Here is a 13335-nt window from a genome sequence, read left to right as displayed (position 1 = left end):
TTTCTCCCAGCAGTCTTGATTTAAGCTTGTGCTTCCTCCAGCCCAGCATTTCTCATGATGTACTCTGCATATAAGTTAAATAAGCAGGGTAACAATATACAGCCTTGACATAGTCCTTTTCCTATTTGGAGCCAGTCTGTTGTTCCATGTTCAGTTCTAACCGTTGCTTCCTGACCTGCTTATAAGTTTCTCAAGAGGCAGGTCAGGTGGTCTGGTATTCCTATCTCTTTCAGAATTTTCCACAGTTTATTGTGATCCACACAGTCAAAGGCTTTGGCATAGTCAATAAAGCAGAAATAGATGTTTTTCTGGAACTCTCTTGCTTTTACGATGATCCAGCGGATCTTGGTAATTTGATCTCTGGTTCCTCTGCCTTTTCTAAAACCAGCTTGAACATCTGGAAGTTCATGGTTAATGTATTGCTGAAGCCAGGCTTGGAGAATTTTGAGCATTACTTTACTAGCGTGTGAGAAGAGTGCAATTGTGTGGTAGTTTGAGCATTCTTTGGCATTGCCTTTCTTTGGAATTGGAATGAAAACTGACCTTTTCCAGTCCTATGGTCACTGCTGAGTTTTCCAAATTTGTTGGCATATTGAGTGCAGCACTTTCATGGCATCATCTTTCAGGATTTGAAATAGCTCAACTGGAATTCCATCACCTCCAGTAGCTTTGTTCATAGTGATGTTTTTTAAGGCCCACTTGACATCACATTCCAGGATGTCTGACTCTAGATGAGTGATCACACCATCGTGATTATCTTGTTCGTGTAGATCTTTTTTTGTGCAGTTCTTCTGTGTATTCTTTCCACCTCTTCTTGAGATCCAGCCAGTCCATTCTAAAGGAGATCAGTCCTGAGTGTTCATTGGAAGGACTGATGCTAAAGCTGAAACTCCAATATTTTGGCCACCTCATGCGAAGAGTTGACTCATCGGAAAAGACTCTAATGCTGGGAGGGGTTGGGGGCAGGAGGAGAAGGGGATGACAGAGGATGAGATGGCTGGATGGCATCACCAACTCGATCGACGTGAGTCTGAGTGAACTCTGGGAATTGGTGATAGACAGGGAGACGTGGCGTGCTGCGATTCATGGGGTCACAAAGAGTCGGACACGACTGAGCAACTGAACTGAACTGAACTGAACAGTAATTTATTCAGTCACACGTGGTTATGTGTTGAAATGTGGTTTCCCCTTAATTCTTAGCCCTCCCACACTAAAGAATGATGGCACTATGGACTATGGCATTTGTTTTGTTTTTCTCTTTGAATGTCACTAGCTTCTCTATGAAATGTAATCTTTTAAAAGGGAGGTAGAAAAACTTGTCTATCTCTGTACTTTAAACCTCTGATTTGGAATCTAAAACTAGTCTGTTTGGTGAGGCCTCTGAAGTCATTTAAATGTAAATAGCTGGGGCAGTCATTGAGCAACTCTAGGTCCTTTGATGTTTGAGTTTCTAGATCCTTTGACGTGTGAGACTCTAAGACAAAGCATTCATTTAGATACTTCTTTCTTGGCTAATATGGGGCCCCCTTTTTTTTTATTTTAAACAAATGCAGGAACCTTATATTTTTCACTTTGAATTAAACTGATAATAAAAGTCATATTTTATCATCTAAATTTAAAAGTCTACATAGGTGAAGTTCAAGAGTTCAAGAGATTATTGAACTTTTTATGGAAACATTTGCAATAAATCCAAAGTTAATGAACATTCTGACACCATATATTTAAGGTTTATAGCTTCCTGAATTTAATATCCAACATCAAATGTATATATAAATGCAATGAACCAAAAACAAAGAGCATCACAGAACAGACCTAATCTCCATAGTATATGTTAACCATATTACATCAATCTAGGCATGGAGTGAAAGGGTTTGATAAGGAGTCTGTAGCATCATCAGAGTTGTCAGAGGTAAAATTTTCAAAAAATATTATTCTTCCAGAAGCATCTTAAAACATGAAGTATATTCAGGGTAATTACTAAAACACACACATACATAAAAAACAATTTTGATATGAAAGAAGTATTTGTTTTATGATTTCAGTTTTTTTTTTTTTTTCTTTTTTAGAAGGTATTCTGGACAAATTGTCTGGATTCAAACCATATCTCTTCTACTTGTGAGCTCTATACACTGGCAAGTCACTTAGGTTCTCTGTATCATGATTTCTTCATCTGTAAAAGAGTTTATAGGATTCATGTTAGGACTAAATTTGTAGTAGGTATAGAGACAAAGATGTGGGAATAGAAGTATAGATATATGCATATATGCATTTATATGTATGCACACATACACACACACAATGCTTTGAACAGAGTAAGCACAATATTAGTGAGTTAATTTTATTGTGTTTATTTTGGTATAGAATGGTGCTGGGAAAAATGACCAATTGCTCACAGCTGTCCCTTTTTTATCCTCTGCTTTTGAGGCAGGAGAGAAGTAGGCAGGGCACAACCATGAAAAGAATGACACAGTTGTTGAGAAAGACAGGATGCCACAAAAACTGGATAGAACCTTCTAGGTCCAAGATGGCAGAAGATTTCACTTCCAGGGGACCTCAAGCCTCATTGTATGTTCATTGTAATGCATTAGCATATGCTAAATGACATACCCACTGGCACCATGATAGCTTGGAGGCCAACAGTGAAAGACCCAAAAGTTGGTGGTATCCCAATTCTTGGAAGTCTCTGCCCCTTCCCAGAAATAGTTGGAATAATCCACTTGTTAGCCTATGAAATTACCTAGCCCACAAAAACTAGCAAACTGTATCCCCCAGGGCCCTCTCACATTATGAGATGGAACAAATTTTGAGAATGTTGGAACACCTAAAATCAGTAGAGCTTCTCTCTTTCACTTTATAAAGCTAGTAACATTTCATTACCCTTGCTTCCTTCCTTTTAATTGTAGAACTCTTCTATGACCTTTTGACATCTGGGAGGAGTTAATTGTAAAAAAGTCATCATTCCAAGGTCACAGTGATAAGATAGTTCAGAAAGGCATTTGGAAATTCAGAAAGTGAAAATTTTATAATGCTGATATTTTAGTTTATCTCTCAAACACTAATGAAAATACATTTTGACATTCTACTCAGGCACCATTTTCTGGTAATTCTCAGTTGATAAACCCATCCAGGGCTAACAGAGTACCTCGAGCATAGTCTAGACCATCCTTTGGTAAGTTATTTTTCAAAGACAAAATCTAGTCTTCCAAACTATAGGAGGATATTAAAAAAAAAAAACAAAACAAAACCTTACCAAAAAAAATCACATTTAACCTAGCATATGGTTACAGCAATGTTTTGGTTCATAATATAAACAGCATTTAAGGCTTACTGATTTTAATTTCCAAAATGTCTTCCATCAGAAGCTTAAGGGAAACCCATTTCTTTCAATCTCAAAACATGGTGAAGAAACCAAGGCATAAATTTTAGGAAATAAATGTCAGTGAATTATTTTTATTTTTAGTGGTGGTGCAGTCTAATCAATGAGGTAATTAAAATTTAACAATATGTGTGGCCTAGTTTATTTTTTTAATAGTAAAAAACTTCAAATTTTTCTAGAAAGCTAGACTGTTCATATATACATGAGCAGAACTTAAAATTTTCACACTGAAGGAGGCAAAAATATACATGTAAAGTCTCTTCAAAAAAAAAGTTGGGAAAACTAGACAGCTACATGTAAAGGAATCAAACTGGACTACTTTCTCACACCATATAGAAAAATAAACTCAAAATAGATTAAAGACTTTAATGTAAGACCTGAAACCATAAAACTCCTAGAAGAGAACATTGGCAGCATGCTGTTAACAATATTTGGGGGGGGGGGGGTCTGTTTCTCAAGGAAGGGAAACAAAAGCAAAAATTAAGCAAATGGGACTACATCAAACTCAAAAGTTTTTGCATAGCAAAGGAAATCATGAATAAAATGAGATGGCAACCTGTTGAAGGGGAGAACATATCTGCAAATGATATAACTGGTAAATGGTTAATATCTAAAATGCACAAAGAACACTTATAACTCAACACAAGAAGACAACTTGATTAAAATGGGCAGAAGAACAGAAGAGATATTTTTTCAAAGACGTACAAATGGTCAACAGATGCCTGAGAAGATGCTTAACATCACTAACCATCAGGGAACTTCAAATCACACCTGTCAGAATGGCTATCATTAACAGAAAACAAATAACAAATGTTGCTGAGGATTTATGGAAAAGGGGACCCTTTTGTGTACTGTTGGTGGGAATGTAATTGGTATAGATAACTGTGGAAAACATTATGAAGTTTGCTCAAAAAATTAAAAATAGAACTGTCATATGATACAGCACTGCTGCTGCTAAGTCGTTTCAGTCATGTCCAACTCTGTGCGACCGCACAGCACAAAAACACTAAATCAGAAGGATATATATATATACACACTCCAACTCTCATTCCAGCATTATTCACAATAACCAAGATATGGAAGACACTTTAGTGTCCATCAGTAGATGAATGGGTAAAGAAAATGTGGTATGTATGTATATACGTAATAGAACATTATTCAATCATTAAAAATCATGTCATTTTTGACAACATGGATGAATCTAGAAAGCATTTTGCTAAGTTAAATAAATCAGACAAGACAACAACTGCAGGATCTTATATGCAGAATCTAAAAACCAAAGCAAAACAAAAACAGACTCATAGCTATGGAGAACAAAAAAGTGGTTGGCAGAGGAGAGGGAAGTGAATGAAAAAGGTAGAGAGGATCAAGAGATAGAAACCTCCACTTTTAAAACAGGTAAGTCATGTGGATGTAATATACAGCATAAAGGATATAGTTAATAACATTGTGATAACTTATATGGTTGTATATGGTTCCTGGAGTTATCATGGTTGTGATCATTTCATAATGTATCAAAATGTCAAATCACGATGTAATATATCTGAAACTAACATAATATTGTACATCAACTACATTTCAATTAGAAAAAAATTCACATTGAAATATGACATTTTATTTTTATTGTTTTTTTTTGAAATATGACATTTTAAAGTCCAATTTCTCAGAGAACATCAACCTACTGATTAACCATGTTTATAGTATTTTTCTCAGTGACCTTATCCAACATCATCATGCTTCATATTTACTAACTTTTGCTGTCACTGTTAATTGTGAACTGGCACCAACATGGTCCCTTCTATTGCTAAAATTTATCATAAAATAACTGTATAACCAGAACATTCACAAAGTGATGCTGTCATCAGTATGTTGTTTTGGCACATTGGGAGAAGAAAATGTTGGTGAAAAATAAAATAAAATAAGCCTTGAAAATTGCTTCCAGGACTGTGTAAGTAATACAACACGTAGAGACAGCTCAGCTTGAAGCTCCTTAAAGGCAGAACTACAACATACGTCATCTTAAATACTTACAGTTTTAACTGCACTTAATAGCTACTGTAGCTTCAGAAATTTAAGAAAAGATAGTGCAACGAATTTTGAAGTCAATTTTCTTCGAAATTGGCATCTTACCTTTATTGTCCTTTTCCCCTCGGATTTCCGCTGATTTAGGATAAAATGTAGGCAAAGGAAGCAAAGTAAAACAAAACAAAAACAAAAAATCAGTTTCAATTTGTTATTGCAAGTACATTTTAAAAATGTCAATATTTTCAGTGCAATAATACACAATTTTGGTTTTCTAGTGAAACTATTTTTATTTGTTGCATTCTTCAGTGGTTTCAGGAAAAGTATATAACATTGTAAATATCATGCAACAATATGTAGAACAATATAAAACCTTCGATTGGCATCATAAATTGTTATACGCTTAGCTCACATAAACATTAGCCAAGAAAAGACATCTTTCCTGTAAGATATTCTCATTATATCATTTATTTTCCATTCATTTTAAAATGGATGAGTGTTTTATCTCGAGCATGAACACATTTCTTAAAAAAAAAAAAAATCTAAGTTGGTTGGAGATTCATGATTTAGAAGTAAACATAAATATCTATACAGTTTTGGATACTATCCCTAAATACCTAAATGTTGATTTTTGTGGGTCTTAGGAACACCTTAATTCAGTTCTATTCAACTAAATCCTTTTTGCAGCCATCCTGGTAAAATCATTCTTTTAGCTTTTATTTAAGACTTCAACCTCAGGAAATGGGCAGTAAACTGATTTTGAAGACTCTGTAAGCATTTAGGCCATTTATCCCTTGAATTCATTCTCCTTTGTATGGGATGAATACATCACATGATGAAGTATCATGTATCTAACATTTCTAGCTAATTATGTTCCCCAAAGTCCTTTCTCCTAATATTTTATTACATTTTCCTATAATAGTTACAGTTGTCTAAAGGTTTCTTTGAGCATCACAGAAAATTGGGGATGAGATAGGGTTGAATTTGAAATAAGGGTATGTACAAAAAGTGATACAATAAGTATAGAGAGAGAATGAATGGTGTTGTACAGTGCTTTGATATGATTTCATATTTACTTGTTCATGACAAATATGAAGTTTTTTTGACCTAAGAACAAAGTTTTTAAAAGTAATATTGTTTTGATAAGAGAGTTGAAGTTGTTATGTCCAAGTGTCATCATCAACATTTGCAACTGTTGATAAGTACTCAGTAGTAGTTCAGATACTAAGGGGCACTGCTGGGGTCTTATCAATTAAGAACAAATGAAGATGCAACTATGGCAAAGAGATATTAAGAGTACAAATATCCAGAGTCTATGAGAACCATCTGAGAGTGTTCAGTCCAGACAAGGTGACTCTTGCTGATCTAAATAGCTCTCTGACTTTGGAGTATTAACTCCTGCCTAGGAAAGTGGATCTCTGCTTAGCAGTGGTGAAAATCACGCAGTGGCCTGGAAGAAGGAGATTATCATGCTGGCCAGCATTAATGCCTTCATTTTCTAGTGATATGCTCTAGTAACAAGGGACTTTCATCTTTGCACTAACTGAACATCAGTTCTCAGTTGGCTAAGCTCTCTCTCCCAAAACCATCTCACAGAAATGTTAAGGAACTGTTGAAGGAAACCCACTGCTTTTGCCAGATGCAATGATAACCTCTTGCCTGAGTTGTCTTGAAACAGGAGGTCCTGATAAAGAATGTGATGCTGCCACTGAAAACTAACTGGGAGAATTTGGGAGGGGTCAAAGACAGGGACAGAAAATGATATATCCTGCCAATCTCCCAGAAACCCTCACACTGGAATCTATCTTGGCTGAAAGATGCGAACATCACCAAGGAGGACCCTGAGTCAGATCAAATATGAGTCAAGAAAGATGATTAATCAGCAACAACCCAAAAGCTAAGCATATTATCATAAAACCTGAGACTGCACACCATGTGGCAGAGCAGTCCTTCTGGTTTCTCTTACCCTCCTGCCCTCCACCCAAGAGCCCATTTACAATAAAGTCTTTTGCTTTGTCAGTACATGTGTCTCCTTGGACATTTTATTTCCAAATGTTAGACAGGAGTCCACTCTCAGGCCCTGGAAAGGGCCCCCCTTCCTGCAACAGAAAGGTACACCTCAGATAAATTTGGACCTTATTCCTTTCATCGTGCCCTTCATCTGGAAAAATAGTATAATTAACCTATCATTGGTTTGGAGTATGTTATTTATTTATTGACTTATTAAGGGACATTATCTGTATGCTATTGGCTTGTGAAATTATAATTCCCAGAGTAGACATGTGTTAAATAAAATATTAGCAAATATAATCTCATTCTCTGAGCATAATTTGCCTTGAAACAAAACAAAGGCTCTATATTTTGTTATTCAATGACTTATTCTCAGACCAAAAAGGGCATTTCTATATCTATATCTATCTATCTATATATTTTTTCTGTCATTTTAATATAACTTAAGTTTGCAAAATTGACATTTGAGGCAGATATCCTGATATGGCCACAATTCTATTATATAAGGAAATCAAAGTGTACTTTTTTTTTTCTTTCCTCTTTGGATAGTTATTTTTAGTCTTAAATATTCATATTGTTCTTATGTGTTGATCAAATTCAGCCATCAGTGGCTCTGTGTTAGAATTTCATTTGTGTTTGAAGGCATAGCCTGAGCATAATGCTTTGAATAATCTCTTCGAAGAAAAAGTCCTTGGATTTTAATGTATTTAAACAATTGGTATTTACATCTCCCTTTATATGAGTGATAATTCTTAAATAACAGGTTAAAAATGTTAACTTTCCTACAGAAATAATACTATATACAAAAAAACACTCAAAACTTTATCCATATCTAAGAATATGACATTCATGTCAATGTATGGCAAAACCACTACAATACTATAAAGTAGTTAGCCTCCAATTAAGATAAATAGATTTTAAAAAATAAAAATACCATTCTTTCTTTTATAGAACAACAATAGAGCTTTCTATATTTGCTCCATTAGAATTTACTTTCAAGAACACAGTAGATTTTAGTTAGATGTTTTATCACTTATTACTGAGCAACTCAAAATCCTTAGCAAGACAAGTGAAAATATGAAAACATTAGTTATATCTACCTCGGTAAATTAGTAAATTATTGAAAAATTAATGATAATATTTAAGGCTAGTCAAATATTGAGGAGAACACTTCTTTATCACTGCAGTGAAAAAAAGACAACTCCAGAGTATGTGTTTATTTAATTAAATTATACATTTTGATTAAAAGGAATAGCCTATGCTGTGCTACTTTTGCCCTTGTTTGAGAATTTCTATTGAGAAAAGCTCAAAATAGATCAAGTGGGAAATATTGAAACCATAGTTTTTGCATTTTTCTTACCACATAGACATAACACAATCTGTCACTATAAGTGGCCATTCTCATGACAACTAGACAAGCATTAGAAATAAAAGAAAACACAGAAATATATTGGCATGCATGTGAGTAGATTCACAAATTGATACCAGATTTGATGATAGAAACATTTTTAAAAAATCAATTCTGGAAGGGAAAACACATGCTGAATAGCAACTTCTATTTTGATGAGGACATGGATTTTTAATCATTTTATGTTTTTTAAAATAACCCCAAGAGATGAGTATTGAATCAACAAAATCACTGTCCAAACTAAATTAAATATAGTGAAGGAGGGAGAAAAGTTCACCAGTCTGAACTTTATAAGCTCAGAAATTTTATAATATGCACTAATCAAGTAGTTTGCACACACTCTTATCAACCTCTAGGTGTGAATAAATTCTCTTACTAGCAATAAATAAGCATTTCTCCTATTTTATCTAATTTTCAAGATTGATAGAGCTGATTGACCCATTAAAAAGAGGAGCAAGATATAGAGCAGAAGAGAAGCAAGTTCGTTAATATCAATGGAATGATCCAACTAGGAGATCAACCTCAAATTTTAGTTAGCTCTCTTCTGTGTCACATAGAATTAGTGTAGTAGAATGTGGTGGCAAATAAGCCATCACAGTGAAGAGTTATTCAAGAATACACTGAGGCTGTAACTGTATTGGTACAATCGAAAGAAATAAGATCAAATGATTTTGGTATTCCTCAATATCTATGTGCTTTTGTATTTTAGCTTTATCTGTTTTCAGCCTGTGCATTCAGAAGAAACACAGCAAGAACAAAGTATGAGGTCAGTACAAGAAATGATCTCTAACCCCAAAGAATATGGCCTCCCTGCAGGTTCTCTGAGAAATTCTAATTCCTTCTTTTACCCATCTCCAGGTTTATCACTTCTCTTCCTTTGCTTATATGTGTACAGTACAGTTTTTTACCTTCATTCTGCCTTCATGTATTGCTGCTGCTTGCAGAGCATATGTCCTCTTGAGTATAACTGTTAAGAATTTCTGATCACTAAGGCTAATGGTAGATGAAGTGTTAGTCACTCAGTCTTGTCTGACTCTTTGCAACCCCATGGACTGTAGCCTACCAGGCTCTTCTGTCCATGGGATTCTCCAGGCAAAAATACTGGAGTGGACAGCCACTCCCTTCTCCAAGGGATCTTCCTGACCCAGGGATCAAACTTGGGTCTCCAGCATTGCAGGCAGATACTTTACCATCTGAACCACCAGAGAAGCCCCAGTGATAGAGTAAAAGGCAGAGGAAATAAAGTCAGAAGCCAAGGACACCACATCTCTGAACACAGGTAACAGAAAGAGGAAGAAATATGTTAGAGAACAAAGACACCAGAGCTTATCCTTAATTACTACCCTGCCTGCTGATTAAGAAAGAAATAGAACAATATGTGTACCGAGACAATGCATTTAATAAGAAGATAGATTTTAAAAGTTTATTACAATGATCATTCAATAAATCATCAACCATCATTAACTGTTTTTAAACTGAATTATAGTCGGTTTACAATGTTGCGTTAGTTTCTGGTGTACAGCAAAGTGATTCAGTCATGCATTCATGTATATCTATTCTTTTCTTACTCTACCCTTGTAGGTCATTACAAAATATTGAGCATAGTTCCCTGTGTTATACAGTAGGTTATCTATTTTACATATAGTATTCTGTATATGATAATCCCAAATTCTTAATTTGTCTCTCCCCTTTTTCCCCTTTGGTAACTGTACATTTGCTTTATATGTCTATGTATCTATTTCTATTTTGTATATAAATTCATGGGCTTCCCTGGTGGTTCAGTTGGTAAGGAATCTTCCTGCAATGCAGAAGACCTAGTTTCGATCCATAGGTCAGGAAGAGCCCCTGGAGAAGGAAATAGCAACTCATTCCAATATTATTCCCTGGGAACTCTCATGGACAGAGGCGCCTGGTGGGCTATAGTCCATGGGGTCGCAAGAGTCAGACATGACTTAGGGACTAAACCACCACCACCATATAAGTTCATTTGTATCATTTATTTTTTTTTAGATTCTATATATAAGAAATATTGTATGATATTTGTCTTTCTCTCCCTGGCTTACATCACTTGGTATGATAATATCTATGTCCATCCAACTGTGACTCAGTTTTTGTCAGATGGATCAGGTGCAATAGCAAACTGAGATGTTCACTGTGGTCAAAAATAACAAAAAACACTTCTGATGACACGAGCAGGGCTGTGATTGTAACTTTTCTGAATTGCATAGTCAAAATGAAAGCATTTATGACTGTATACACAGAGTAGATATAGAATAAATATTTGTCTAACAAATGGCCAAAACTGGGTGAGAAGTTTAAAAAAAAATCTTTATGGTGCATGTGCGTTTATAATATAACAAATTAGAAGCCTAAGGAATCAGGTGTAATATCAATACTATACCAGGTAAGCTTACCCCTCCCCCTAATATACACTTTAAAAGTATCAGAATGTGGAGTATAATTTTTACTTGGTTTAAATCTCCATGTAACTACCAGGCCTAGTTTAAATTTTTTTAATAGGCTGGTACATGTGACATTGTATTTCAGAAATTTATTCAATTATCAACTTAGAGTGTTGTTGGGTTCAGGGGAAAGATAATGGTGAATCTAATAAAAATAATAAACTTAAATGTACTCAACATGTTTACTATTTTCTTTCTAAAATATAAATCACCATTTCAAAAGAACACATTTATGAGAATGTATCTAGGTATTTTTATTGCCTTATTCTCTTTTTTTCTAAATTTGAGAATTGATATAAAAGTTGTATACATAGTGTCAACTCATCAGTAAAGAGATTATGAAATTTGAAATCAGAGGATGATTGGGTTTCAGCCCTAAGTTCACAAGTAGCTATATGAACTTATCCAAGCAAAACTTTAGAAGGCGGTATCTTCCTTCTACACTAAAACCAGGGCATCAGCTACATTTAATGATGATCATGATGGGCTTCTCTGGTGGCTCAGATGATAAATCTGCTTGCAGTGTGGGAGATCCAGGTTAAATCCCTGTGTCAGGATGATCCCCTGGAAAAGGAAATAGCAACCCACTCCAGTATTCTTGCTTGGAAAATTCCATGGACAGAGGAGCTTGGAGGGCTATAGTCCAAGGAGCCCCAGAGAGTTGGACACAACTCAGAGGCTACACTCAATGATGATGGTGATAATGATTGTGACAATGACAGGAATAATATTACTATAACTTTCACCGCCACTGGTATCATCACCTTTCATTTATTGAGTGTGAAGCATTTCAGTAAATACTTTACAATATCATCTCACTGAATTGATATAGTGACCCTTTGATGTGAGAAAATTATCAATCCTATTTGACAAAGAGGAATATGTGAATCAGAGAGGTGAAGAAACTTATTTAGTCACTCTACTTGTAAGGTAGAGAAGTTTTCAACTCAGCTCTTCTGGATTCTAAAGTTCTGGAATGTAAGCTCCATGGCAGCACACATTTTGTCATTTTGAGTTTTGAAATTCTGCTATGTTCTTAACGCCTAAAAGAGTGCCTGGTACTAAGAAGACCTGCAATAAATATCTATAGATTGAATTAAATAACAAGATAGTCCTCCATTTTTTAATTGCATAGATAATTAGACTTGGGGCATAATTGACTATGACTCTTATTGGAAAGTACAAATTTTAGAGCTTCAGTGAATGGATTCAACTGTTGCCTCGATCACTTATTACCTATGTGACCCCAGGCATGCTTCTTCTTGTCATTTTGGCTTAGTTTAATCATCTATAGAATACAGAAATATGAGTTCCTACTTTTTACAGCATTTGTTACAAGGGTTAAAGTAAACTAGGAGCATTGAACAGTAGTTAGCAGTTTTAATAGTATATATATATATATATATATATGCTAATTATTGCTGGCGATTCATATTAACACATTTATTGCTATATAACTTATATAATGTAGAATTCATCAATTTAAAGGATAAATTCAGTGTTCTTTTGTATATTCACAGGTACCTGCAACCATTATTATAGTCAATTTTGGAGTATTTTGTCACCTCAAAAAGAAACCCCACACCCTTTAATTGTCACCCCCAACCTTTCATTCCTCCTAAGCTTTAAGCAACCACTAATCTCCTTTCTTTTTATATTTCTCTGTTCTGGACTAATGAATAAAATCATTAAATATGCAGCCTTTTGTGGCTGGTTTCTCTCACTTATCATAATGATTTTAAGATTTAGCTATGTTGCATCATGTTTCAATAAGTCATTCCTTTTTATGTCCAAGTAATATTTCACTGTATAGATATACCACATTTTGTTTAAACACTCATCAATTAATGGGGATTTGGGTTATCTACACCTTTTGGGTATTATGAATAATGTTACTTGTAAACACATACAGAGGTTTTTGCTTGGACATGTGTTTTCATTTCCCTTGGTTATACTTGTATACCTGGGAGTGAAATGGCTGAAAACTCTATGCTAAATCATTTGAGAAAATGCTAGAAAGTTTTCCAAAACAGTTACACTGTTTTACACTCTTGTCA

The 13335-nt window shown here is 34.8% G+C and overlaps 1 protein-coding gene across 5 annotated transcripts in view; it reads right to left on the bottom strand.

The window, feature by feature from the left end:
- Positions 1 to 13335, bottom strand: part of PCDH11X (protocadherin 11 X-linked) — a 797400-nt gene that overhangs the window by 378330 nt on the left and 405735 nt on the right. For 2 of the 5 annotated variants that reach the window (XM_068962684.1, XM_068962685.1), the window contains exon 4: positions 5507 to 5536. The exons of the other annotated variants lie outside the window; for them this stretch is intronic. In XM_068962684.1, the coding sequence (XP_068818785.1) occupies positions 5507 to 5536 (30 nt within the window). The remainder of the gene's footprint in view (positions 1 to 5506; positions 5537 to 13335) is intronic. 5 annotated transcript variants of the gene reach the window in all.

The sequence above is a fragment of the Capricornis sumatraensis genome, chromosome X (assembly GCF_032405125.1).
Source record: "Capricornis sumatraensis isolate serow.1 chromosome X, serow.2, whole genome shotgun sequence".
Lineage (NCBI taxonomy): Eukaryota > Metazoa > Chordata > Mammalia > Artiodactyla > Bovidae > Capricornis > Capricornis sumatraensis.
The sequence above is the reverse complement of the archived record's forward strand: the minus strand, read 5'-3'. Positions and strand labels throughout refer to the sequence as shown.